Genomic DNA, 27,675 nt, shown 5'->3' with positions numbered 1-27,675 from the left:
AAGAGTTCGATTATTGCCCCTTTATTGATCTTAAATTACAGACCCATTCTCAGTCCCCTCCAGAAAGCTCTTTGATTGCTGAGGGTGCAGGCAGTGGCTGAGCAGAAAGGGCGGCTAGGTGAAGATGTGCAGGCTGTAATTAACAGGGGCAGGTCTCTCCTTATCTACTAACTTCGTGTCTCCACACTTGTCCAGCTTCTGGATTATTTTTTGGTGTGGTCCCTAGGAGGCATAAGTCCCTAGGAGTTTATAAGTCTTGAAGTCTTTATAGACAGGCTATGTCTGGGCTTCTCCTTACCCCTGAGCCTCTCCTTGGTACTGTGATGGGGTCCCTCATTGTGACCTTGCCGGCTCCTCTCAGAATAACTGTGTCTGATCTCAAAGGGACTGTAGTGAGTTCTCTCAGAATGATTGCGGTGGAGTCTGGAAGAAGACCTGTATAGCCTGGACTCTGAGGGAAGGTGGTGGACTCTCCCAGAAGAATTATGCCTTTTCCTGCCAGAGGGACTGAAAGGGGTTCTCTCAGAGAGACTACCATGGCTCCTTTCTGAAGGACTGCACCGTGTCCTCTGGAGGGGACTGAGATGGCACCTTTTTGAGGGACTGTGTCCTCTTCTCTCTCGTCCTCTTCTCTCTCGCGGACTAAGAGACCTCCTAGAGGGACTCCGAGGGCGTCTCCCAGGATTGGGTCGGCTCCTCCCTGAGGGACTGCGACCTACCCCCTTACAGAGACTGTAAAGGCTCCAGTCAGAGATACTTTGAAGGGTTCTCACAGAGGGACTACTATCCTGTCTCTGGGAGGGATTGCAATGTCTCCTCTCGGAGAGATGTCTAAGCATTCTGTCAGAGGGACTGCTGTGCCTTCTCTGAGAAGGACTGCAGTATCTCCTCTCAGAGAGACTTTCATGAATTCTCTCCAAAAGGATGCGATTGGTCCTTTCAAAAGACTTATTATGGAGGTCCCTCTCCCTGAAGAAGCCATGTTGTTCTTCCTTGGGTGTGTGTGTCTTTTTAAAGTGGCTCTGCAGGGATCTCTTCAAATGGGAGTCAGGTTCTATTCTCTCTTGGGCCTGACATTTGGCTCCTACTTGAGAACAGTTCTTAGACTCCAGACAGGTGATTTCATCACCATAGTTGTTCTTTGCTCTGCCGTTGACATTTTGAACTATACTCAAAGGTTGGATGACTGAGGTAACTTGGAAAGTGGCATCTCTTTCAGAAGCCATGGTCTCCAATTGCAAAGGTCTAGGTTGGAGAGAGCTCACTTGTTTTGGCTGTTGAGTTTGTCGACATTGGTCACCTGTTCCTTGCAATCGGTCCTCTTGCTTAGGGTTCACACCTGCTGACTTTTGCTGGGCAACTGGTGTGCTGGCTCCTTTGCCATCCCCTGCTAAACAATACTTACTGGGTTTTTGTTTGGGGTGCAAGTATTGGGTTGACCACAAATTGTCTGGCCTTGTCCTGTCCGCAGGCTTCTGTCCAGTATAAGCCACAATTCTATGTGCTATTTGGAATGCCTGCCTTAGGCCCTGGAAAAGCAGATGGTAGAACTTGGGCTGAGAGGATTTCTTAGGTTGTGTCTTCGAAGAAGCAGTGCTTGTTTGAACGGTTTCAACACTCTTGCTTCTTGATGGACACATAATTCTAAAAGGACTCTCTTCTGGGGTTCCACTATTCTTGTAGAGGTTTGTTTTTTTTTTTTTAAGTCCCTTGATGGTTTCCTTCATTGGATGTTTTAAGCCAAAGGTCTTTTTGAGGCTTGATTTCGACCATTTTTCTTCCTGACTACTTTCAAAGCCACTCTCAGATACAGAGTGAACCTGACAGAACTCATGGTGCTCAAAGTCTTCGGTGTCTGTCTTGCCGACCACACCATGGCTTCCCCATTGCTTTTTTCTAATGTGCACTTGTACAGAAGCCGTAGCCTGGGAAGATCGGGCCTGGAAATCTCTTGGAGTGGTTGGACTCTTGGAAGCTGGACGATAGATTTTAGCTTTCCTTCGTGATGGTGATGTAGTGCTCTTCCATGCATCTGCTCTTTTTCTTCCACGATGCTTTGAGACTTGAGGTCTTTTCCCAGTTCTCAGTCTAAAGCCAAGATGCAGCCGAATCTCACCATGGCTTTCAGGGGTGCTTAAGAGGTGGATCTGTGGGTAGATGAGAAGATATGGACCAAAAGCAGACTGTAACTTATGACAGCAGTTAATTCCTGAACATCGGCCACACTGCAAGCAGATGGGATATTTCAGGACAAGACCTGATGAGAAAGGAGGAGGGACATTGTGGGGCACTTGACTCTCTAAGAGTTTTGCTGCTATTTTTAGCTGTAGATCTTTTAGCAGATGGAGCTGTTCTGAGATATCCCTCTTGGCCTGGGAAGGACAACTTGCTTTGAGGGAGTGGTGAGAGTCAGAAGGCCTTGTCTGTGATTCACTCTGTGAGTCTTTACTCTGATCACTGGAAACAGCGTCTTCCCTGTTGTAAAGTATCTTGAGAGAAGACTCCGGCTTCATTAAGGCAGGAAACTGGGCCCTTGTACACGAGACAGACACATTCTGAGTGACTTCCTGGAATATATCACTGAGTTTTGAGTTTGTTTTCTTTATTCCCAATCGAGTACCGGAGTATTGCTGTATTATGGAAGATGTGGATCCACGTGTCCACATCTTTAAGGGCATTCTTTTCTCATGACCATGGCATAAAATATGTCTCTGAATATAGTTTCTGACCACTGAAGTCTGTGAAATCGTCCTAGGACCCCTCTCTAGTGGGCTCTGGGAAAATGCCATCAGTTCAGCTGGAACCCCAAATAAACTCTGAATAAATTGACACATATCCATTGTGGCTTCTTCTGTTAAAAACGGCTGAGAACAAAGCTTCCTTTCCATAGTGGTTCCCAGGACATTTCCCATCATCAGCATAGTGGAGAGATACTTCCTAGGGAGTCGCTGCCTACAGACATGACTTTCCCAGACATTCTGTTGTCTACCCAGGAAAGAACGGATAGAATTTCTTCGAGCCCCTAATCCTGCCTGAAACTCCGAGGGTAGTAATCTCAGTGGATATGGAGAATAGCTCTGGAATGAATTTTCAAATTCCCTCATTTGCTTCTTTTCAATTGCTTCCTTGGATAGGATATCCACTTCCCAGATGTCAGAATATAGGGATCCCACAGTGTTCCCAATATCAGAGGGAAGAACCAAGGGAAGGGCTGATGAACGGAACATAATAGTGTCTGTATAGGACTCTGGAGATGGCAAAATACCAACAGCCAAGTTCTTCATAGCCAAGGCTCTTGATACCTCCGACATTCCAGAACCCTGAAGTGGCCATAACTCAGTTGTTTTGACAGAACTTGAAATAAGTGGGATTGAAGGGCTGGGTATGAACCTAGAGAAGTAATTCTGTTCTTGTAATTTTTCTGATGTTATCATTTCTGAGTCTCTTTCCTCACTCACCCGTCTTTGATTCAAATCTTCAATTTTCATTACTTTAGGAGATTCTGTTCTGATCCCTAGAGATTTTTCAGCCTGAAGCCTTTGCTCATGAGTTAATACTGGAGGTTCCTCAAGTGGAGATGTTTGCTGTAAGATTAATTCTGCAAAATTCTCTTGAATATTTGCCCTTGGAGTTTGTTCCGTAGGTTTTACCATGTCTTGAAGATGTGGTCTTGGGAGTAAGTTCAAACCATCCATTACTTTAATGCTAGATTTTGTGGCAACTCCAATTGGTTCCATAGCCTGAGGATTTGGTCCTGGAGCCAGCTCTTCAGATTTTACAATCAAAAGCAGTGGTTTGGGAACCAATATAGTCTTTATAACTTGAAAGCCTGACAACTGTATTGTTTCTAAAATTTGATGTGTTGGTGCTGCAATTAATTTCTTGGATTGAACATTTTGTAGCCAAAGGCTTGAAGCAAATTCTGACATTATCACATCGTGCAATTTGGGAGTCAAATCAGCATGTTTTGACCCTTGAGAAGCTGGTTCTGGTATCATCACAGACTCTATCACTTGAAGTGGTGGACCAGAGATAACTTCCACAGATTCGGAAACCTTGGGAAGAGCAGCTGACTGAGAAATATGAACCTGTGTCTTTGTTGATTCTGTCACTTGATTTAGTGGCTTTGGACTGATCGTTATAAAGTTTATCATTTGATCCAGTGATTCAATTGGAGTTATGTTTAAAGTTCCCATGCTTGCATTCTGGGTCTTTGTTAGCCTACTTGCTCCCTCCCCTGGTTGCCATGACTCAAAAGTGAGCTCCTCAAAGTCTGTATCTTCTGCAAGTTGACTGGTTTGCTGGGTTGACAACTCTAAGAATTCTTCTATTTGCAGCCATGGCTTAGAGGTCAAACTTACAGATTCAGGAATCTGAGGTCCATGCCCTGGTGTTATCCCTGAAACAGAATCTGGAACGGGATACGATGGCCTTGGTGGCGATGCTACAGATTGTTCCCTTTGGGCTCTTTTCCCAGAGCTCACCACCACAGGTCCTAAGTCTTGAGGACACGGCTTTGGAGATTTTTCGACATGTCCAGTCTCTCTATTTACTGGCTTTGAAGGCACACTAAGAAATTCTTTCCCTGGTCTTACCTCACAAGTTAGCATCCTTACTTCTGCAACATGATTCTTGAGGTCAAGGGTCATTCTATCAGATCCTGTGGCTTGTTCTGTTGGTAACTCCTTGTAATCTTTAAATTGAGGCCACAAACAAGGCAGCAACTGCAGAGTTTCTGGGCTCCAGTAGCCTTTCTGTGGGGTTAGTTCTGAGGACTTCCAATCTGGATCACTTAGTGTGGGAGTCAGATCAACAGATTCTGGTCCTTGAAGATCTAGCTGCTGAGGCATCCCTAATGATTCTATGTCTTGATCTGTTGGTTTGGGGGTCAACCTCATATTTTTCTCTGTTGTTTCTGGGCTTTTATGTCCCAACACTTTTGTCATTTCTGAAGACCCTGCATCTTGAGAAACTGGTAGTGAAATAAAATCCACCAATTTAGAGAGTTGGTGTCTCATCTTCTCAGCATAGTCCTCCAACTGGTGCCCTGGTCTATATATCACTTGAGAGGATTCTATGATTTGATCACATGTTTGGGGATTTTGGTTCCCAGGTGTCACATTTTGAAGGAATGGTCTTGGTGATAACCCCACAGAGGTTCCAGTTTGTGGCAGAGACACCGATGACAATTTCAAATGGTTTACACTTTGCCACTTCGGCTCTGAAGCCAATTCCATTGATTTCATACATTGTTGCTGTGATTCTGGAATCAAATTTGAAAATTTGACACTAGACAGTGCTGGTCCAGCTAAGAAGTTCCCCATGGACTCTGGTGTTGATACCACTGGTTTCTCATTTAAAGGAAACTGTTGGCAATCCATGCTTTGCTGTTGGGAGCCTAGTCTCAGCTGCATAGGCTTTCTTTCATGAACACATGGCTTCTGTGCAAAGGAAGTCTTAGTACGTTGAGAACAGTGGCATGGAGTGAACTCTAAAGGGTTCACACTTGGAGTCGGTGAGCCTGGCTTCAACTTCACAGATTTAACTTTTTGGAAACAAGGTTCTGGTGAAAATTCCTTACTTCTCAAGTCCTGCAGACTGCAGCCAGGTGTCACTTTTACAGAATTTGTCAAACAAAGCAATGGCTGTTTGCTCATCTCTGGAGACATTCTATCTTCAGGCAGTGTGGTTGGTGAAACTCCCACAGATTTCACACCATTTGACGGAGGCCTCAAGGTAAACACAGGTTGTTCAGTGTCCTGCCACAACCCAAGTTGGTTCTTCAAAAATGGGATGTCTGGAAACTCTTCCCCTACCATTAAGTGAGATGACATCACACCTTGGAAAGGTGGTCCAGAGTTCAACAGAACAGACTTTGGACATTGAGATTCTGGTCCAGGGGTCAACTCAAAGGACTTCATGTTTTGCCACTGTGGCCCTGAACTATGCTTTGCTGGATTTATGCATTGTAATTTTAATCCTGGATTCAATTCAGAAAAATTCACACTCTGTACCTGTGGCCCAGGGTTGTATTCTACAGGTGCTACATGTATAATATTTGACCCTGGAGTTGATTCAAACTTCAGGTCTTGCACGTGTTGACCTTTGCTAACTATTCTAGGCATGTCTCTTTGAATTCCTGTCCTTGAGTTCGACTCAGAAAACTTCATACCTTGAAGTTTTGGTGCTTGTAAATGTGGCCCAGGGTTGTATCCGGTAGAATTTACAGACTGTGACTCTTGTCTTCCAGTACAGGGAGGAGAATCCGCATCGTGCAAATGTGTTTTGGTATTGCACCAAACAGGATTTACACACATAATTTGTGGTGCTGGAAATGTTGTACCAGGATTCATACCAAGAAGAAGTGGCTCAAGACTACACCTATTGGAATGTTCACACTGAGGGTTTGGCCCTGCAGTGCGTGAGGAAGGATTCACACCTTGATAATGTGATTTAGGATTGCGTCCAGTAGAACCTGCACACTGAATGTGTGGCCCTAGAATTGATGCCCATTGATTCACACCTTGTAAATGTGCTTTAGAGTGGCACTCAGTGGAATTCACACAAGGAGGACTTGGCCCTGGGGAACATGCAGAAGAATTCACACACTGAGATCTTAGCCCTGGGGTGCATACAGAAGAATTCACACACTGAAGACTTGGTCTTGGGGTGCATACAGAAGAATTCACACACTGAGGACTTGGCCCTGGGGTGCATACAGAAGAATTCACACACTGAGGACTTGGCCCCGGGGTGCATACAGAAGAATTCACAAACTGAGGACTTGGCCCTGGGGTGCATGCAAAAGAACTCATACACTGAGGACTTGGCCCTGGGGTGCCTACAGAAGAATTCACACACTGAGCACTTGGCCCTGGGGTGCATACAGAAGAATTCACACACTGAGGACTTGGCCCTGGGGTGCATGCAGAATTAACACACTGAGGACTTGTCCCTGGGGTGTATGCAGAAGAATTCACATACTGAGGACTTGGCCCTGGGGTGCATACAGAAGAATTTACATCTTGCCAGTTTGGCTCATAGATGCATCCAGTAGTATCTACACATTGCAATTTTGGTCCTAAAATGCATGCAGAATTCATTCCATGCAAATGTGGCCCAGGATTGCACATAGACTTTATACATTGACGGTCTGGCTCTGGAATGCATGCAGAGGAATTCATATCTTGCAAATATGGCCCACATTTACACCCACTGGAGTTTACATATTGAGAATTTGCATTAGGAGTGCATGTAGAATTCACATCTTCCAAGTGCTGCCCCAGGCAGAACACCTTAGATTTTATACCTTGAAGGTCTGGACCAGGGTGCAACTCAGACAATTCTACATTTTGTGTTCTGGTGTTGGATGCCATAACATTTTTACAGTGAATCTGTGGCCCTGTACTCAGGTCGCAGGATGCCCTATCTTGCAATGTAGGCTTATGCTTGAATTCCGGAGACGGCTCATCTGGCAGCTTGGTTTCTGTACATACCTCAGAAGATTTTATCTCTTGCAACTGTGGCCCAGGGTTGAACTCTAAAGACTGAGGACTTGTTCCCAGGCCCAATTCAGAGGACATCACATCTTGCAACTGTTGCTCTGAATTGAATTCCATAGATTTCAGGTCTTGAAGCTTTCTACATAATTCTGATGACTTGATATGTTGCAAATGTGGCTCATCCCTGAACGCTATTTGTTTTATTTTTTGAAGCTGATGCTTTTGACTTAATTTGTGAGACTTCCTATCTTGCTTCTGGTTTCTGGCATTGAATTCAGAAGGCACCACTCTATAAACCTTTGAGTCTGAGGCCTGCTTAGAGAATCCCACAAACTGTGATTCGGCACCATGATTGATCCCTGTATCCTTTACTGTCTGGACATATGTGGGCTCAGACTTCACACCTTTCAACTTTGATCCACAGTTGACCAACTCAGGTTTCATACCTTGAAGATGTAATTCTGGTGTTAACATAGTTAATTTCCTGTCCTGTAAATGAGCAGTTTCCAACTGCAAAGGTTCCCTGTCAAGTGCCTTACTGAATGTCCATTTTAAAGATTTTACATCTTGCCACAGTGGCTGATACACAAAGCCTACGGGTTTCTCTTTTTGAAGTTTGTCCCCTGAAATCACTTCGGAAGACTTCATACCCTGTGAGCATAGGCCAGGACTGATCTCCATAGATCTTCCATATTGATGCTTTGTTCCTAGAACTGACTGAGAATATTTCTCATCTTGTAACTGAGGGCCTGAGTTTAACTTCCCAGATTCCCCATTTGGGGGCTTGGACTCCACTGTCACACCTTGTAACTTTGGGCCATGATTAAACTCTACAGACTCCTTAGCTAGGAGCCTTTGCCCTTGAGCCAACTCAGACGACTTTTTATTTTGTGTCCTTGGTCCAGAATTGAGGTCCACCGCTGTCACACCTTGGGGTTTTATCTGTGTTACCACCTCAGAAGATTTTATACTTGTAACATGTTGTCCCATAGAGTTCACACCTTGAATTTTCATACCCATGATCAGCTCAGGATATTTCAAATCTTTCAGAGGGGGGCCTGAGTCCAGCTCTACAGATTTTGTACCTAAGAACATCTTCCTCGGGGTGAAATCATGTTTCTTACCTTGTAACTTTGAACTTGGTTTGATTTCTACGGATTTCATACCATGAGCCCTCTTCCCTGTAATGACTTCAGATGTCATACCTTGTAAGTGTGGTCCAGGACCAAAGTCCACAGACATGACATCATGGACCTTTATACCCATGATTGTCCTTGAAGATTTCAGATCTTGTAACTGCGGGCCTGATTCCCAGTCTTCCATTTCCATTTCTTGAGGCTTTGTCCTCAGAAATGAGTTAGATTTTATACCTTGCCACTGTGGCCCAGGTTTACAGCCTAGTTTGACAGGTTGAGTTTTGGTACCCGTAGCTAACTCAATGCATGGTTTACCTTTCAGCTGTGAGCTGCGACTTGACTTAGTACATTTCATATCTGGGGACTCTATTTCAGGAGTCAAGTCAGAACAGTTTGCAGGATGCCACTGGGGCCCAGAGCTGTTCTCAGATTTCATGCCTGGAGGCTTTGTCTGAAGTGCCAACTCAGAAGATTTTCCACATTTCAACTCTACATTGTTTTGTGATTGTGGCCTTTGGCTTATTGCTCCATATTTCACTTCTGAGGACTGTGACTCTTGTTTAAACACTGAAGGTGTCACAGTTTTAGCCTGTGTTCCTGGGGATGACCCTAAGGGATTCCCTTCTTGTGGCTGTATTCCAGGGTTTAATCCAGGAGAGCTCCTGTCTTCTAAGCAAAACCTGGGTTTGAATGTCAATTTTATTTTATTGGTCTTTGATCTTAAGGTTGGGTTACATGCTTTCATAATTCTAAACTGTTGCTCAGATTTAAAATCAGTAGTTTTGGACCTCTGAGACTGATGTTCCTGGGTTGACCCTGAAGGTTGTTTACCTCGTGATTTCGGCCTCGAAGTCAACTCATCGGATGTCTTCACATCTAGTTGTACTGAGGGTTTTAACTCTTTAGCTGTGACATCTTGAGGTGGTAACCTAAGATTCAGTGTAGATTTATTAACTTGACAGTCTGACAGTGGTATCCAAAGAACAGATTTTGTATTTTCAAGTGGTGGTCCCTGATGTAATGCCACAGTTTTTCCACACTGAGACTGTAGCTCTGAGATTGATATGATGTTTTCCCCTTCTTGTAGCTCTGGTCCTGGGGACAACTCAGGGGTCTTCACACACTGTACTTGTGGTCCAAGGTTAAAATCCACGGATTTTTTTCCTAGAGGTTTTGGCCCTAGAGCCATCTCTGATGTCTTCCCACCTTCCAGTTGTATGGATGGTTTCTGTTCTGTAGATTTGACATCTGGAGATGGTGATCCACTATTTAATCGTATTAATGTCACACCGTGGAATTCAGGTCCTGGTATCCACTGGATGGATCTTATACTTTCTACCTGTGTCTCTTTGTTCAGTTGATCAGTTTTGATCCCTTGAGGCTGAGGCTCGGAAGTTAAGTTAAAAGTTTTGGTTTTCTGCAGCCCTAGTGCTAATGGAGAGGTCTTTACTTGCTGTAACTGTGACTCAAGATGAGACTCTCTGGATTTTTCTCCTTGAATTTTTGACCTGACAGTCAATTCAAATGACCTCACACCTCTCCTTTGTGTAGACGGCTTCAATTCTGTAGGGCTGGCACTTTGAGACTGTAACCTAAAGTTTGACCCTATACATTTCTCCCTTTGAAACTCAGATGCTGGTATCCACTGAACAGATTTTGTACTTGCACCTTGTGGTTCAGTATTTAGTGCCACAGTTCTCCCATCCTGAAGTGGTGGCTCTAACATTGGCTCCAAGGCTTTCACTTGGTACACCTCTGATTCTGGTATCAATGGACAAGGTTTCATACTTAGTACCTGTGGCCCACATTGGACCTCTTGAGCTTTTACATTATGAACAACTGGTTCAGGAGCCAATTCAAATGAGGGTGCATCTTTACATTGTAGTTTAGAGCTGAGCTCTATGGGTTTTCTACTTGCAGGTTTGGGTTCCTGATCTGACCCCAGAGACAATATATCTTCCGACTCCAACTGTTTGTTCACCTGGTCGAACATCCCACCTTTCCACTCTGCTGAGCTTATGTGGTCATCCCGTCCGGGCTCAAGAGTTAAATCCATGGGTGCCCTCCCTTGATACTGTTGTGTGGAGACTAAATCCATGAATTTTACTCCTTGGATACCTTGTGTTTTGGCTTTCTTCACAGGTTTTAGACTTTGCTGCTTCAGACATGAGACAATCACACGTTTGCTATCTTGTGTTTGTGGCCGTGAAGTCAGTTCCATGGGTTTTACATTGTGTTGATGAGGCTCTTGCAACACCTCCATAGGCTTATCTTGAAACAGCATCCCTGGTGCAAAAGTCCCGGGACTCTCCCCTTGCTTCTTTGGTTCACGTTCTAAGCCCATGGCATTTATATCTTGCACAGGTGCATCACGGGCCAACCCCACAGTTATCAAATCCTGAATTCTTGAACCTGGGATCAACTTCACAGATTTCATACCATCTGACTGGGAACTACTTGGGGATATCACTGTAGATTTTATCCTCTCTAGACATTGTCCTAGAGTTAAAACTGCAGATTTCCTGTCTTCTAACTGTGGTCCTGAAGGTGGTAACTCAGATTTTAAACCTTTCAAGGTAGAGCACGGAGGCAGCTCCTCACGTTCCTTATCTCCTGCTTGTATCCCCGGGGTTGACAGCATAGACATGATTTTCCCCAGCTCTGACTTTGACCTCAACTCCATAGATTTGACATCTTCCAAATGTGGCCCTGGCGTTAAGTCTTCTTTCTTTGAGGCTGTGATCTTCTCTACTGGTTTTATATGTCCCAAATGCTGTCTGTGGATCAATGTAGAAGATTCTGCACCGGCTAAGTGTTTCCCAGGAGTCAATTTCTTTGATTCTGCATTTGGTATCTGTGGTTCAGATGCTAGTTTATAAGACATTTTGCCTTCAAAGTTTGGTACTAGATTCCTTGTGACATATTTTATATCTTTAAAGGGTGGCTCTTGTACTATTAACTCTGGCTTCATCCCTTGCCTTTCTGGCTGTGGGGTCAACTCAAACATTTTTACACACTCTAATTGTGGCCTTGAGTTTAACTTGGAAGTCTTTACACCTTGAGGTTGAGTTCCTGGAATTGCATACAAAAATTGGACATCTTGCAGCCTTGGCCCTGAGTTAAAACTCACCTGCCTTGTATCTTGTAGGCCTGGAGTCACCTTTGCTGATTTGGGATCATGTATCCCTAACTCTGGAGCCATAGGACTCATACCATGAGACAATGATCCTGGGGTTTGCTCCCCAAATTTGACTCTTTGATATTTCCTCCTAGAAGCCAACTCAGAAAATTGGGTATCTTGGTGCCACAGTCCTGGATTGACCAGCTTAGCTATCACTCTTGGATGTTGCAGTTCAGAGGCTGGGATTGGGCGTTTTATGCTGCAAAACTCTGATAGTTCCGGAGGCAACCCAAGCTTCTTATCTTCAACCTGTGTCTCTTGGCTTAATGGCAAAAATGATTCTGGCATCAATGCCTGAGGCTTCCTATCTTGAAGCTGAACATCTGGCATGAACTGTACACATTTGAAACCTTGGTGCTTGGCCTCTGGGATTGCATCAGAGAATCTCACATGATGCAAGCATGGTCTTATGTTTACGTCTACCGACTTCCCAGGTTGTGGTTGTGGCTGTGGTTCTGGAAGCTTTGGCCCCAGGATAAAATCTGATGATTTGGTTTCTGGCCCCAGGGAACATGATATTTCATCATCAGATTTCACACCATAATGTGGGGGGCCTGAGATGAAATTTACTGGGTTTTCCCCTTGAAGAAGTAGCCCTTGATATAACATTGGAAACTGGACACTTTGAAATTTGGGCCCTGGAATCAACTTCGATTTGACACTTAGCTGCTGTGGGCCTAGATTTAAATCCACAGATTTCACATTTGGGGACTGTGTCCCTTCAAACCATTCCTTCGGTGATAAACTTTGTAGTCGTGGCTCTGGTTTTGTCTTTTCAGGATCTACCTCTCCTGCAGATGAAGGTTGTATTACATTTACAGAGTTCTCATTTTGCAACTGTGATTCACTATCCATTTGCCTAGACTTTATTTCCTGGACCTGTAGCCTTGGGATCACATCTTTAATATGTGGTTTGGGTCCTGTAGTTAGTCCTGCAGGTTCTACAACTTGTACAGGTGGTTCAGTGATTACTTCTGCAGACTTCAAATTCTGGGCAAAGGACTCTGATTGCTCACCTTGCACTCCTGGTTCTAGACTAAACTCCAGAGATCTCACTTCTGAATATAGGTCTGTGATGGTTCCCTGGGTATCATCAGCTTTAGAGAATGTCAATCTGAAGGTCTCTGTGTCTTCATCTTCTGGTTTCAGAGTTCGTTCTGGTGGGTTAGTAACTTCTAAACCTGGTTCTAGAGTCACCTGAACAAACTTCACATCTGGGGGCTGTGGCTCTGGGGCCATCACTCCTGAGCTCATAGTTTGCACTTCTGAATCTAGTAGCAAATCCAGAGTATCTTTAATTGCACGTCCTGTTTCTGGAGTCTCTTCCATCTCTTTTACAACTTGGGTCCCAGGTTCAAGAGTATTTTGGAGTGGTGGTGAGCTCATCTCCACAGATTCTGAGGTCTGGCTCAATGGTGCTGGACTCATCCCTAATGATGATTGTGGCAACGGAGCAGATTCTTCCACCTGCCGGCAAAGTTCAGAGGTCACCCTTGCTTCTGAGGCTGGATGCTGTAGGGTCGGTCCTTCAGGTTCTAGGAAATGATAACTTGGTTTGGGGATTGCTTCTAAAGATTTTGTTGCATAAAATTGTGTGCTTGGGATCAGTTCACCAACTTCCATACTCTCCACCTGTGCCTCAGGAAGTAGACTCCTACCTTCTACAAATGGAGTCTTTGTATCCTCAAGCAATGGTACAGAGGCTATCTTATCAGAGCTGGTGCTTTGTGAACATGGTTCTGGGGCCAAGTTCACAGATTTTATATCTTCAAGTGATGGTCTTGGAGTCAACTCCACCATTTTTATATCTCCTTGTATCTCCTGTGATAGGGCTAAAAGAGCTTCTTCCATACCTTGAGACTGAGAATCGGAAATTAAATGTACTGATACATTACTGTGCAACTGTGGACATGGAGTCAGCTCATCAGACTTTTTATTTTGGAGTTGTGGTTCAACTGTCAGTTGGCCAGATTTCACATCTTGAAACTGAGACTCAGGGGCTGATGGCACAGATGTCTCACTTTGCAGTTGTGGTATGGGGGTTAATTCCTCATATTGCATATTCTGCTGATGCAGTTCTGGGGCCAAATCTATACATACCACTGTTGAGGTTGGTGGTCCATATTTTTCCATTTCTGGGACTAAATCTGTGGTTATGTCCACAGATTTCATACTTTGCGATCTTGGATCTAGGATTAGGTGGTCAGATTTTACATTCTGTAGTTCTGGGGGTAAGTCCACTGAATCCCTAACCTTAGACTGTGGGATTGTGCTCCCCCCCAAATATTCCATTTCCTGAAGCAGTGGTATGACTGGCCCTACTTCATCTTCTGGAACTTGATGCTTTAGGCCCCTTCCTACAGGTACTGCACCTTGATCTGGTGGTGCTGGGATTGTTCTCCTGGATTCCATTATTTGATGATGTGACTGTGGTGTCTCCATAGGATCCTTCACTTGTGGCCAGTTCAACCCCATAGTTTCTGTCATGTTGTGACTTTGCCTTGGGCTCACCTCCGAACAGTTTAAGTCTTGGTGCCATGGGGTGAACTCTGAAGGGTCTGTGACCTGATGAGACATTCCTGGAGTCAGTGACACACACTCTGTGCCTCGAGATTGTGGCATAGTCCCCACGGAGTCTCCAACTTGACCCTGTAACCCAGAAGGCAATTCCAGAGCCTCTTTGATTTGAGGCTCTACAATTTGTCGTGGTATGATCATTTCTGTGGGAGATGCCTGGACTAGTGGGATCACCTTTAGAGCATGCAGAGACTGACCTGACGGTAGTAGGTCATCAGTCATTCCTGATGGTTCCAGGACTTTAGATGGTGGCTGTGGAGGTATGATTCTAGATTCTAGAGTTCCTACTGGGACAGTAGTAGTCGGAACATCTGGTTGAGCTGACACTGGGGTCAAATTTTCAGCTGGAGGCTGTGAGACTCGGATCAAAGCCCTAGATTTAGTAATGTGTGGCTGTCCTAGTGGAATCATCTGCATGAAATCCATGGCTTGTTTTGCCACTGGAGATACTTTTTTATCTTCAGTGGCTTCAGGCAGTGCACCTGAGCTAATTTCCATTGCATTTTCATGTACTGGACTGGGAGTAATCCTGATGTGTTTTGTGGCTTGATTCTGTGACCCCAAGGTCATGGTCAGTGTTCCCATGTCTTTATGCTGAGGCTGGGGAATCATTTCCACAGCTTCCACAACCGTCTGCTGTGGCCCTCGACTCATACTTCCTGGTCTTATGGCTTGATAGTTATGCAGTGTATCCATCTTCACTGATTCCATGACTTGGTATTGTGGCTTTGGGGCTATTCCTACTGGTTCTATGCCATGTGGACTTAATTTGTCAATCATCCCCATGGAATCTGTGACATGAAACAATGCCACAGGAGTTACCTTCATGTCATCTGTGACTTGACTCAGTCTTGAGGCCATGCTCTTTAATCCCGTGGTTTGATCCTGATGATGGGTTACTTCTATCGGTTCAGTTACTTCATTCAATGGCTGAGGAGTTATACTCACTGTTTCTGCTTGATTTGGTGGCTGTGGGGAAAACCCCACAGAGTCTATCACCTCCGACTGTGGTTCTGGGTTTATTCCCATTAAGTCCATAACCTGAAGCAATGCCAGTGGAGTGACCTTTATGCTGTCAGTGGCTGAAGGTGGTATCTTGGGTGTCAGCTCCTTATGTGTCTGTACCCTTTTTTCGGGAAGACCTATGACCTTCTGCTCTATATTCAGCTCTAACACATGCTTTGAATCCTTTTTCACTAAAGCTTGTTCTTCCTGAATTATGTTAACCTCTAAATTTCTGGGAGATGGAGTGCCTGTTGATATTACTAAAGGATTATATCTAGGTTCTTGCCGGTCATCCTGGGGTTGTGACTGCTTGTTTGAAGGAAATGGCTGTGAAATGATTGCTTCCATCCTATGGACTTCAGAATTCACCCCAATGTTCATGTGGAGATGAAATGATGGAGGATCTGGAGATGTGTTGGTATTTTGCTTAGCACTCTGAGGAATGAGTGTAGGTAACTGAGTTTCCGGGAGCTCTTCTTCAGGGACTCCTTGTACATCCATCAAATGATTGAGTATGTTCCAGGATTTCTTCACGGGCAGAGGCACCACTTCTTGTTGCAAAGTAGAAGCCTTCTGAGACATATGTCCTTCCAGTTCTCCTCTGATCAAAGGAGAGAGCTGGAATGGAGCCCCTACCAGGGGTCCTGGACTCTCATCCAAATCAGAATCTGACCCATGATTTGATTGAAAATGAGTCTTTCCCTTATCTTTTGTTTTCTCTTGCTCACAAGGATCTAAGGATTCTAAAATAGAGCTAATGAAGGAAGTTTGAGCTTGTAAGGGAGGAAGAAGTGCCAAATTCGGAGAAAGAGCTGATTTCTCAGGATCTGTCAGCCGAGAAGTAGGCAGGGCTGTGCCAGGGCTCCTGGGCATAGATGGTTCCTTCTGGGAGGAAACAGGTCCACTATCGCTCTGGAATTGCCAAGCTGTTCCTTCATGAAACATTGGAAGATAAGACAGGCTGGAGCTGTTGTTGGATGATGCAGAGGACATGCTGTAGTCAGTAGAAGGCTTTCCCTTTTTACAGTAACAGCTGGGTGGGACAGCCTCCTGAACCACAGCGTCAGAGACGGAGGAAGAAGTCACATCTCGGGATTCTGAAACATTCAGCTCCATAAGCGTTGATCTGAGAAACAAAGAGAAATGTTTTCATTTTCTTTGGAATCAGTAGGGAAATTAGAAGGAAGGGAGCGTGTGGTGGTAATCTAATTATACTGAAATGTGATTTTGATTGTATGTTAATAAATAAAGTTGTCCGGGGGTCAGAGCTATTAGAGCCATAGCAAAAGTGTGGCGGTGGTGGCACACGCCTTTTATCCCAGAAATCCAGCCTTTAATCCCAGGGAGTGGTGGTAGAAAGCAAAAAGATATATAAGGCGTGAGGACCAGAAACTAGAAGCATTTGGCTGGTTAAGCTTTCAGGCTTTGGAGCAACACAGTTCAGCTGAGAGCTATTGGGATGAGGACACAGAAGCTTCCAGTCTGAGGAAACAGGACCAGCTGAGTAACTGATGAGGTGTGATAGCTGTGGCTTGTTCTGTCTCTTTAAATAGACTAACAGACAGGAAAAGGGGCCCTCATTCGGGAAGCTGGGACACCGCAGGCGGAAGGGTGAGATTTTGGCTCTGAGCTCTGACCTCTCGGCTTTCTCTTTTGCATTATTTCTGTGTTTCTTATTTAATAAAACGGTTGGTTACATCTATAGGGAGCAGCTATTTCAAACCCAAAATATTTCTGGTCTAAGGGAGAGAGGAGGGAAAAGAGGGGTTGCATTCACAAACATCAATTATTTATGTAAAGAATTCCTCCACAAAAGGCAGAGGAGACGAGTCCGTCAGTAGCGTACATGCTATACCAATAGAGAAGCTGAGTTCCCTCCCTAGAGCCCACAGAAAAAGAAAAGAACACAGTGCCCCAGTGCCGGGCAAGCAGAGACAAGTAGTGGCCCTGGGCCTCACTGGACAGCCAAGAATAATCAATGAGTCCCAGGGAGTGACTCTACCTCACAACACAAGGTGGATGGCTCCCAGAAATGACACCCAAGTTTTACACAACACACACACACACACACACACACACACACACCCTTGTGCTTGGCTTGGCCTGAGTTTGAGCCCTAAGACTCACATGTTGGAAGGAGAGAACTGACTCCTGTGGCTTATCCTCTGACTGCCACATACATGATGTGGCTCCTATGTGCACACATGCACAAAAATACAACTGAATTTTTTATATATAAACATATATATATATATATATATATATATATATATATATATATATATATATATATATATATATATATACATACACACAGTGAGGCCTAGAGAAATAGCTCAGCAGTTAAGAGCAGTGACTGAGTGACTGCTCTTCCAGGGGACCCAAGTTTGAATCCCAACATCCACATGGTAGGCCACAAACATATGTAACTCCAGTACTTGGGGATCTTATACCCTCTTCTGCTCACTGTGGGCACCAAGCATGCACGTGGTGCACATACTTACAGATAAAACATAAAATAAATAAAGCTCACAAAATAGTTCTCCACTGCTCCTCAAGCTAACTTTTTCCTTTACCTCCTTCCTTTACTCTTTCTTCTCTCTCCCCTCTCTCTGTCCCCTGCCTAGTAACTCTGTTTCCTGACCTTGCATTATCCAGATGTTGGAAGATCTGTCGCAGACTCCTGTCTATTGACCAGAATACATATTCCTCGGTCCAGTTGGTAGGAAGTCCTGAAATACTGGACACAGCAGAGAATGTCAGTGGGATTGAAGTGACATTACAGGAGGAATAGAAGGATAATTTAGGAAGGAGGCAGTTGGTCTCAGAGTAAATCAAGTCAGAGTGCCAGGTGTTTTACGTAGAGCATTCACAATGAAGATAGTGTCATGGGTAGGAATTTTATTCCTGTGGTGAACCCCAATGAATATAATGTTTGGGGGGACAGGGTTTGTTTCAGCTTACAACACCCAGGTCATACTCCATTGCTGAGGGAAGTCAGGGTAGGAACTCAGGGCAAGATGGATCCAAGAGGCAGGAGCTGATGCAGAGGCCATGGAGCTGCTTACTGGCTTGCTTTCATGGTTTGCTCACCCTGCCTTCTTGTTCCCCGAGACCACTAGCTCATGTGTGGTACCACCCACAGTGAGCTGGACCTTACCACATCAATCATCAATTAAGAAAATCCAGCCAGGCATGGTGGCACGTGTCTTTGATCCCAGTACTCTGGAGGTAGAGACAGGTGGATGTCTGAGTTCAAGGCCAGCCTGGTCTACAGAGCAAGTTTCAGGACAGCCAGGGTTATATATAGAGAAATCCTGTCTTGAAAACCAAAAAAAAAAAAAACAAAAAAAGAAAAGGAGAAAAAAAAGAATGGAAATATACCACAGGCTTGCCCACAGGGCAATCTTGGGGGGGGCAATTAAGATTCTCTCTTCCAAAATGATGGCAGCTTGTATCAAGTTGACAGGAAACTAGTCAGCACGGGTATCTGTCACAGGACAGTCTGTAGACAGACTCTGCTTACCGTGTCAGATCAGCTGCAATGACGTTCATCTCTGTTTCTTCCAACTGTGAAACTGTAACAGGAGCAAAGAAACTGTTAGCATAGTGACTGCTGACGTCATCTAACAGAACCCCCTTCATTTAACAATTAGGGGAGCAAAGATGAATTCACACCCATCGTGAAGCTGAGGAGTGTACACAGCACACCTATCCAGGTTTGTTTTGCTTCTAAAGCATACTATCCTGTCTTCACCATGTCCTAGAAGTGACCCATGAGAAGCCCGGAATGGGAACACAGCACTGGGGGACACAGAGATCCTGATACATCTTCCCCTTCAATGATGGCCATCCCACATCCATATCCGTGGTAGAGGAGTAAAGGTAATGGACCTCCTGCACCAAACTCTGGTTCATCTTTGTCCATTCTCCTCTCCCATACTTTGGGCTCTACATGAAGATGTAGGGACAGAGAAGCCCGAGGAAAGGAAACAATGGAGGATGGAGCTGTCTGCATGACTTTGGATGGAAAGATGTCAGAGAGATGGGCATACTCTCCAGGCACACCCTCTTTTTCAACTTTCTTTCCCTTCAAGTGGAAAGAGTCCTAAAGCAGGTCCACAGTTGATCAGTCATCAGTCTTGAGCTGAACCATAAGGATAGAACCCTTCTGACCTGTGAGTTTCCGGATCTGTTTTAGAGATGTGTTTTGTTGCCCAGGAGCCTAGAGAAACACACAAAGAGAAACCCAGTCAGGTTTACGTTCTGGTTTGGGGATTTTATTGACAACACATCTCATCTTACATAGGGGATAGCGATATGTTTTATCAGTTGTCATCTGCAACCATATCATTAGTTACCATCTCATTTATTTCTTTGTGAATAATGGATTAAATATCCTAAGGGACCAGCAAGATGGCTCTGTGGGCACAGGTGTTTGACACCAATTCTGATGACTTGAGTCCCATCTCTGGAGCCCTCATAGTAAAAGGAGAAAAGCATTTGCACAAGTTGTGCTCACCTCCATGTGCATGCCATCTGTCCGTGCATGCACCCACATGCAAATTAGTGTTTAAACAAACCTAAGTCCTAGATTATTGTGTGTAGACCTGAGACTCTAGAGGTAAATATGAGTCCTGTGCTCTAGAGACTTGCATTAGTAAGGAAAACAGCCAACTAAACAGGTAAGATGCCATGTGGGAGCCAGCAAAATAGCTCAGTGGCTGAAGGCACCTGTTGCCAAGCGTTGGCAACCTATGTTCAATCCCTGTGGCCAGTATGGCAGATGAAAAGAACTGAATTGTTTAAAATAACCCTGGACTTGAATTATAACCTGTTTTTATGCTCAAGTGTATTATTTCTTTGTTAATAAACATAAACGCAGTACACCTACTGGGCTGGCCCGAACTTACAGAATGATGATGAATCTGAGTGTTTGGAATTTATCCAAAGAATGTATGGAGGTTAATGTGACAGAGACACATTCCCGTCAGCGTTTCCTGCAGCATTGTAAATAATAACTGAGTTATGGAACCAAGCTATGTGTACAGCAATAGAGGAGTGGATGTTAAATGTGTGTGTCTACACAATGGACTTTTTCTGTCACCAAGAACAAGGTTACATAGTTTTCTCAGGAAAAGGGATGCAACTGGAACTCCTATAAAGCAGCTAAGCCAGCCTCAGAAAGACCAACATCAAATGATTCTTCTCCTTTGTGGGTCCTAATTTCATAGAGTACATAACCTCACAGATGTAAACATGCCATGAAAGTAGAAATGACTGAAAGAGTTAAGGACACTGTGGGGAGACAGTGAAGGAGAGTGGGGAGGGAGGGGACTGTGTGCAGTGTAACAGTACCAGATACAGTAGATACACACAGTGAAATGATGTTTAAATAATGCAGGACCGTTTCAACATAGCACAGTGGTCAACACACTATTCCGTACTAATAACACAAAGTGGGGGTTGCCATGGTCATAGCAGTGGTGCAGAAAAACCAAACATGTACTCATGCGGTTTGTTTGTTTTTAAGACACTCAACAAAATAAAAATACCTGGGAAATTCCCCGACATACATTGGGTCCAATGTTATCCCCCAACTTGATATGTTGAAATCCTAACCCCCAAGGGAATGGTATTAGTAGATGGGGTGTTTGGGAGGTGGCTATATCATGAGATGGAAAAACTACAAAACACTGTTGTAGAGAGTAAATAGTAAATAAGACATCCTTTGTTCATGATCAGAAGGTTTGATGGTAAAATGGCATTACCAACAGAATCTATAGATTCTTTGGGGATGCTGTGTTTGGGCTTGAGACAATGACATTAACTCTTACTCAAGTTTGTCTATGAATTTCAGAGGGGCTATGAGAGCCTATTTCTTAACCTTAATATATCCTCCTTTGGAGAGTGTGTTTGTTTGTGTGTGTGTGTGTGTGTGATAAAAAACAATCTGGTCTTTGTTCCAGATTCTTGGTACAGAACTCCAAAAACCCTTGCAATTCCATGAGTATTGTGGCATCTGTTACATTAATGAGATGGAAATTCAGATTTGCTTCTATTTTTAATTGAGGAAGCTGGAACAATCATCATTCTAAAATCTAATTCAGACCTGACCAATCAATATATTTATGCATAGATGCATAAATCCCAAACAAAATATCAGCAAACTGAATCTAATGAATCTAATTAAAGTATTAGGACCAACATTACAGATGTGTTATACGTAACCTAGGAATTCACAGCTGGTTTATTATCTTACATTCTCATGCAACTTAGTACATTGATTGAACGAACAAGAAAAAATATATGATCATCTAAATAGAGGCAGGAAATATACTTAATATTTAGCACCCAGTATAAAGAGATTTAATTTAAAATTTTAGATTTTTTTAAATTAACACCAATTCTTGCTAAAACTTCCTTAACTTGGGAAAGAATATATGAAAAACCACAGAAAACATTATACATAACTGATGAATTACTGGAAAATGTCCTTGACTTAATAAAGAGACAGATGCCCACAACACATTGCTACTGAATATTGTACCTGAAGTCATAATCATAAATGAAAGCAAGGAGAACCAAGACATAAGGTTGGAAAAGAGGCAATAAAACTTATTTACACATGGCATAATTTAGAGAATATTCCTACAGGAGAATAAAGTCAAAGTGATACACTTAGCAGGGTTCTCTAAGCAGCTCAATATGAAATGATCTGTTGTATTCTCGGATTTCTTCATCATTTATATAAAATGGTATTTACAAGGGGTGGTGGTATTGCACATCTTTAATCCCAGCATTTGGGAGGCATAGGCAAGTGGATCTCTGTTCAAGGCCAGTCTTGTCTGCAAAGTGAATTCCAGGGCAGCCAGGGCTACACAGGAAAACCCCATCTCGAAAAACAAAAAAATAAAAAAGAAATTATAATATTATACCAGGCCTGTGGATGTAGTTCAGTGGTGGACTGCTTGCAGAGAGCACAAGACTCTGGATTTGATCCTTAGCAATAAAATAAGTAAATAGATATAGATGATAGATAGATAGATAGATAGATAGATAGATAGATAGATAGATAGATAGATAGATAGATAGATAGATAGATGATAGATAGATAGAGATGATAATGATAGATAAAAGTAAAATGCCATGCCAAATCACACATTATGTGCCTCCTGATGATTATCATTACCTATGAACTACGTCAACTCTTCCTACCAGAAAACAAATTCTGATAAATCTTAGAACCAACTTCCTCATGGTTCTAATTCATGTTGAGCTGCTGAAATAGAATACTTGTGATCAGCTCATTTATGAAGGAGAGAGGTTTAGTTGGCTTCATGGTTCTGGATGTCTAAGAGCCTAGTGCTAGTATGTCCTTCCCTTCGTATGAGGCTGTCTAAGATCCTAGAGCTAGCATGTCCTTCCCTTCACATGAGGTCTTTGCGTAGCTTCAGCTCACAGCAGACAGAGGCAGAGGAGCAAGTGGATGTGTGTGGAAGACAAAAGAGGTCCTGACTCCTGTGGCAACAAACCCAGTCCTCAGAGAGTGAGGAGCCATGCCTGTGAGACCTTATTCAGTCTAGAAAGAATGGCATTAAACCCGCTTGAAGGTCGCACTTTCCAACCCTGCTCCCCTGGCAAATGCATTTCTGCAGGAGTTCTGGATAAACCTCAACTCACTCACATGAAGTACCAGAGGCAGCAGTGTGTGAACTGACAACATGGAGGGGGCATTATAATTTTTCCTAATTTCAGAATATTTTAGACATGTGTACAATCAAATATAATCATACTCACCCCTCCCCACGCCAACTTCCTCCATACATACCCCACAATATGTCCACCTCCCAACTTCATGCTTTTCTCTTTTATAACTCACTAAGTCCAATTACTGTTGCCTATATGTGTATGACTACACAGCATGGGTATTTGATCAACAAAATGTTGATTGTGAAATCTAGAGAATTGACCCTTTTATCCAATAAATGAATGAAACTAATAAAAGAAAAGAGAGACTCTGTAGATTAGAATACAGAAACATATTGTTCAATCACAACATTCAATATTGAGTTGGGCTAAATAATAATTAATGCCATTAAATAACTGCGTGACTATTGGAATTTAAATGCTGGTGGGTATGTGAGGTATTAAGGAATTATTCAGATTTTATTGTTACATTTTTAGGTGTAATAATGATATTGTGATTAACCTGTTTTTCTTTTCTTTTTTTTTGTGGAGAGGGGCATTATCTCAAAATATACATACTAAAACATTTACCATGAAATTATTTCTGATTTGCTTCAAAATGATTGAGTGACTGGTCTATGAAGATTCATCAGACCACCTTTAATTTTTTTTTTCTTATACTAAGGATTAAATGTAGTGCCTTGTTCAGACTAGGCTCATTTACCAATTCTGTGTGCTTTTGATTTGCCTGAAATTATCCTTAATAAAAATCAAGGAAAGCCGGGTTGTGGTGGCGCATGCCTTTAATCCCAGGACTTGGGAGACAGGGGCAGGCGGGTCTCTGAGAGTTCGAGGCCAGCCTGGGCTACAGAGTGAGTTCCAGGAAGAGGACAAAACTACACAGAGAAACCCCATCTCAAAAAACAAAAACAAAAACAAGGAAAAAAATGGACCTGAGCTGTAGCTCAGTGGTAGAGTGCTTTGCCTAGCTTGAGCAATGACCTGAATTTGATCCTTACTAACACACACCTAACAAACACCCAACACACCACACACACACACACACACACACACACACACACACACACACACACACACATACACACACTGCACAAATGACTTGAATAGGCAGTTTACAAGAGAGAATTTCCAAATGGCTAATAAACCTGAGACATTGCTCAGTGTTTAGTTATGGGGGTTGCACACGAAATCACAATGCGAATCCAACCACTCACTGGAATCACTAAAATAAGAGGTAGATGTGCCAAGTCTGGGCAAGATGGCAGGACTGTGGGGGAGCCAGTCACTCATGGTCTGCTCATATGATTGAAAACTCAGAAGAGGCTGACCTACTAATGTTAAACACTTGCACCACAAACTCAAAACTATTCTGCTGGAAATAAAAATCCCACAGCAAAGTGTCACTTGATTTTCTTTGTCTCATCATATGATTATAAATCTTTCTTTATAAAACAAACTCACTCTCCCGTCTGCCTCCCATCACATGATGGACAATACCTACAGCACCCTTACCACATTCTTTTCCCCAAAAGTTATGTCATATGGATGTCTCACTTCAGCTCGAGCTCCTACACAGCACTTTCTCAGTATCTAGTACCTTCTGCCTCAGTGTCTATTTGATAATAGATCCTAAAGCTACCGTTACTACTACTACTTCCTTCTTCTGCTTCTGCTTTTCCTTCTCTTCCTCCTTCCTCCTTCTCCTTTCTTCTCCTCCTCCTCCTCTTCTTCCTCCTCCTCCTCCTCTTCCTCCTCCTCCTTTCTTCTTCCCTCTTCCTCCTCTTCTTGGTTTTTTGAGACAGATTCTCCCTGTGTAGTCCTGACTGTAGTGAAACACACTGTGTAGACCAGGCTGACCTGGAACTCAGAGAGATACTCCTGCACCATGCCCATCCTAAGGCTTCTTGAAGTGAATTAAGAGAAAGGCAAGGTGGGCAGTGGTGACTCATGCCCTCAATCCCAGCACCTGGGAGGCAGAGGCAGACAGATCTCTGTGAGTTCAAGGCCAGCTTAGTATACAGTGAGTCAGGAGAGCCAGGAATACACAGAGGAACCTTGTCTCAGAAAACCAAAACAAGGAAGGAAAAATAAAAGAGGAAGCCATCTATCAATGCTGTCTCAACCCCCTTCCCCTCCATCCGGTTCTTCCTAAGGCCCAGAGGATGGGCATTTAGACAAACCTATAGGGTTTCAGCATGGAGAGAGGGAGTTTCGAGAGAGAGTGGCTATCACGTACCTCTGTCTTGGCTGCCACCTTTGTCTGGCTCTGATACCTAGAAAACAACACCCATATCCCACAAACCAAGAAACCAAGTAGCATAAGGCTGAGATGTGTCAGCAGTGGGAAAGCGAGCCCCCATATTAGGGACATTTCTCAAGCCTATGTCCCTCTCCACTACAGAGTTTCTGTCTCCAGACTGAGATTCCATGACATCACAATAGGCAGTGCCAGGTAAAGCAGTGCACACTCAGGTCCCAGCTGATGTCCTTCCCTGTGATTGACCTTGCTCTGAGCTCTAATAGCCAAAACTCAGGAGAGAATCCATCTATGAATCTTCTAGGGTCCAGCTAGACAAACTCGTCACTAAGGAAGGAGTGGCGAGGTAAAGTTTCAAAGGTCTTCCAAAATGACTTGTTCTGACTCACATTTTCTTTGGAGCCGGTCACTGTCATAAATTGGGATTGGGTCTATGGCCATAAATTTCAAACTGCAAGTTAGAACACAGAGTCAATTAGAATCTAAGAGAGTTGGGATAGTTGAAATGGGAACTCTCAGGGACTTTAAGGTACATGATTTTCTAAGTTCCCAGGTCTCCATATTTCCTAGTTGCTGTTGACCTGACACACATCACACTAAGCAGTGGCCTTAGAGGATCTACAATCTCACTGCCAAGTTTAGAGTAGTCATGTGTCACCACACCATCTTATCAAGTCAACACAGTGCAAACAATATTGATGTGATCAATTCATGTGATCAAAATTATTCTTTTCATATAGGAACACTAATGAACCACTGACTGGTAGACACCATTTCAGAAGACAAAGTCTTTTCCCCCCACAGTATATTCTGTCTATAGGGGCAGTACAATTAATATTCTTGGGAAGCCCACTAAAAAAGAAATAGTTAAATAAATACGGTGTGCGTGCTTCATGAAGCACTATGCAATTTCTACAAGGATTTTAATTATAAAGAGCTCTGGCTTTTACATTGAGTACATGCTATGTGGCAGGTACTAGCTGTAGACCAGCCTGGAGTCCTGGTGACATGCTATTATGATCAGGAATTCTGCTTTTGTTTTGTTTTTTCAAGACAAAGTTTCTCTGCATAGCCCTGGCCATCTTGGAATTCACTCTGTAGACCAGGCTGACTTTGAACTCAGTGATCCACCTGCCTCTGCATCCCAAGTGCTGGAATTAAAAGCATGCACCACCACTGCCTGGCAGGAATTTTATTTTTTAATACACTTTTTATTTCATAGTGCTCACAAAAGCTGTAATAGTAGTAACTAAACCCCATTTACCCTTTCTCCTCTATCCTTAGCATCTTTTTAAAATTTTATTTTATGTGTATAGATATTTTGTCTGCATGAATGTCTGTGTACCACATGTGTGCCCAAGAGAGTCAGAAGAGGGCATCAGATCCCCTGGAACTGGAGTTACAGGCAGTTGTGAGCCACCATGTGGGTGCTGGAACTCAGCCCAGGTCCTCTGCAAGAGCAGCCAGTGATCTTAACCACTGAGCCATCTCTCCAACCCCACTCTTTTGTTTTATTTTTGTTAGTTTGCTTGCTTTGGTTTTTGTTGTAGTTGTTGTTTGAGACAGGGTTTCTCTGTGTAACAGCTCTGGCTGTTCTGGAACTCAATCTGTAGACCAGGCTGGCCTCAAACAGAGATCCACCTGCCTCTGCATCTCAAGTGCTAGGATTAAAGGCAAGTGCCACCACTGCCCAACCCCAGCTCCACTCTAAACCTAAAGTTATAAAACTTTAGTACACTTATCAAGACCATGAGCTAAACCTTGGAGGTGGAGGCAGGGCTATCCAGATTCCAAGGTCATCCTTGGCTACACTGCAAATTCAAAGCCAGCTTTGAGCTACATAAACCCCATCTCAAAAAATAAAATAAAAGCATTACACATTTACTATTAACTAAACTTCAGCCTTCATTTGGATCTCATATTTTCCCACCAATGTTCAGGATCTAATGCATAGTACCATGTTGCTAGAGACTAAACCCAGAGTTCTCTAGTGCTCTACCACGAAGAAGGAGGGGGGAGGAGGAGGAAGAAGAAAAAAGAGGAGGAGGAAGAAATGAGAAGGAAGAAAAAGAAGGAGGAGGAAGAAGAAGGAAGGAGGAAGGAAGAAGAAAGGAGGAAGAAGGAAGAGAAAAGGAGAATAAAGAAGGAAGAAGGAAAAGAAGAAGGAAGAAGGAAGAAGGAAGGAGGAAGAAGAAAAAAGGAAGAAGGAAGAAGAGAGGAGGAGGAGAAGAATGAAGAAAGAAGAGGAGGAGGAAGAAATCCTTGAATTTGAGTCTCTGTGATGTTCTCTTTATGCTTAGACTGAAA

At 43.5% G+C, this 27,675-nt stretch overlaps 3 protein-coding genes across 26 annotated transcripts in view; 2 read left to right on the top strand and 1 right to left on the bottom strand.

Annotated features, from left to right (window-relative positions):
* Window positions 1-23,874, top strand: part of LOC143270188 (putative Polycomb group protein ASXL2) — a 287,604-nt gene extending 263,730 nt beyond the window's left edge. Inside the window, exon 9 of the mRNA XM_076559149.1 lies at window positions 6,251-23,874. The gene's annotated coding sequence lies outside the window, so the exon portion shown is untranslated. The remainder of the gene's footprint in view (window positions 1-6,250) is intronic.
* Window positions 1-27,675, top strand: part of LOC143270189 (putative Polycomb group protein ASXL2) — a 198,582-nt gene that overhangs the window by 70,232 nt on the left and 100,675 nt on the right. The window contains exon 7 of one of the 24 annotated variants that reach the window (XM_076559169.1): window positions 19,058-23,874. The exons of 22 other annotated variants lie outside the window; for them this stretch is intronic. In XM_076559169.1, the coding sequence (XP_076415284.1) occupies window positions 19,058-19,071 (14 nt within the window). In that variant the 3' untranslated portion in view covers window positions 19,072-23,874. Of the gene's footprint in view, window positions 1-19,057; window positions 23,875-27,675 lie in introns of those variants that run through there. One more of the 24 variants, XM_076559167.1, reaches the window with a different exon arrangement.
* Window positions 6-19,046, bottom strand: LOC143270178 (uncharacterized). The gene is made up of 3 exons (XM_076559119.1): window positions 18,928-19,046; window positions 18,046-18,141; window positions 6-16,527 (listed from the first exon to the last, which is right to left on the bottom strand). Exons 1-3 carry the CDS (start codon window positions 19,044-19,046, stop codon window positions 240-242), a joined length of 16,503 nt encoding a protein of 5,500 aa, XP_076415234.1. The 3' UTR covers window positions 6-239.

This window comes from Peromyscus maniculatus, chromosome 22 (genome assembly GCF_049852395.1).
Source record: "Peromyscus maniculatus bairdii isolate BWxNUB_F1_BW_parent chromosome 22, HU_Pman_BW_mat_3.1, whole genome shotgun sequence".
Taxonomy (NCBI): domain Eukaryota; kingdom Metazoa; phylum Chordata; class Mammalia; order Rodentia; family Cricetidae; genus Peromyscus; species Peromyscus maniculatus.
This window is presented reverse-complemented; position numbering and strand designations above follow the sequence as displayed.

What these genes read in the sequence shown, in the direction of transcription:
- LOC143270178 (XM_076559119.1), bottom strand. Translation starts at nt 19,046, where the DNA reads ATGAAGGGGGTTCTGTTAGATGACGTCAGCAGTCACTATGCTAACAGT. An exon ending in ATTGCAGCTGATCTGACACG is followed by an intron (nt 18,142 to 18,927) that starts GTAAGCAGAGTC and finishes TGCTGTGTCCAG; the next exon opens with TATTTCAGGACTTCCTACCA. An exon ending in CAACATCTGGATAATGCAAG is followed by an intron (nt 16,528 to 18,045) that starts GTCAGGAAACAG and finishes TTTGTTTCTCAG; the next exon opens with ATCAACGCTTATGGAGCTGA.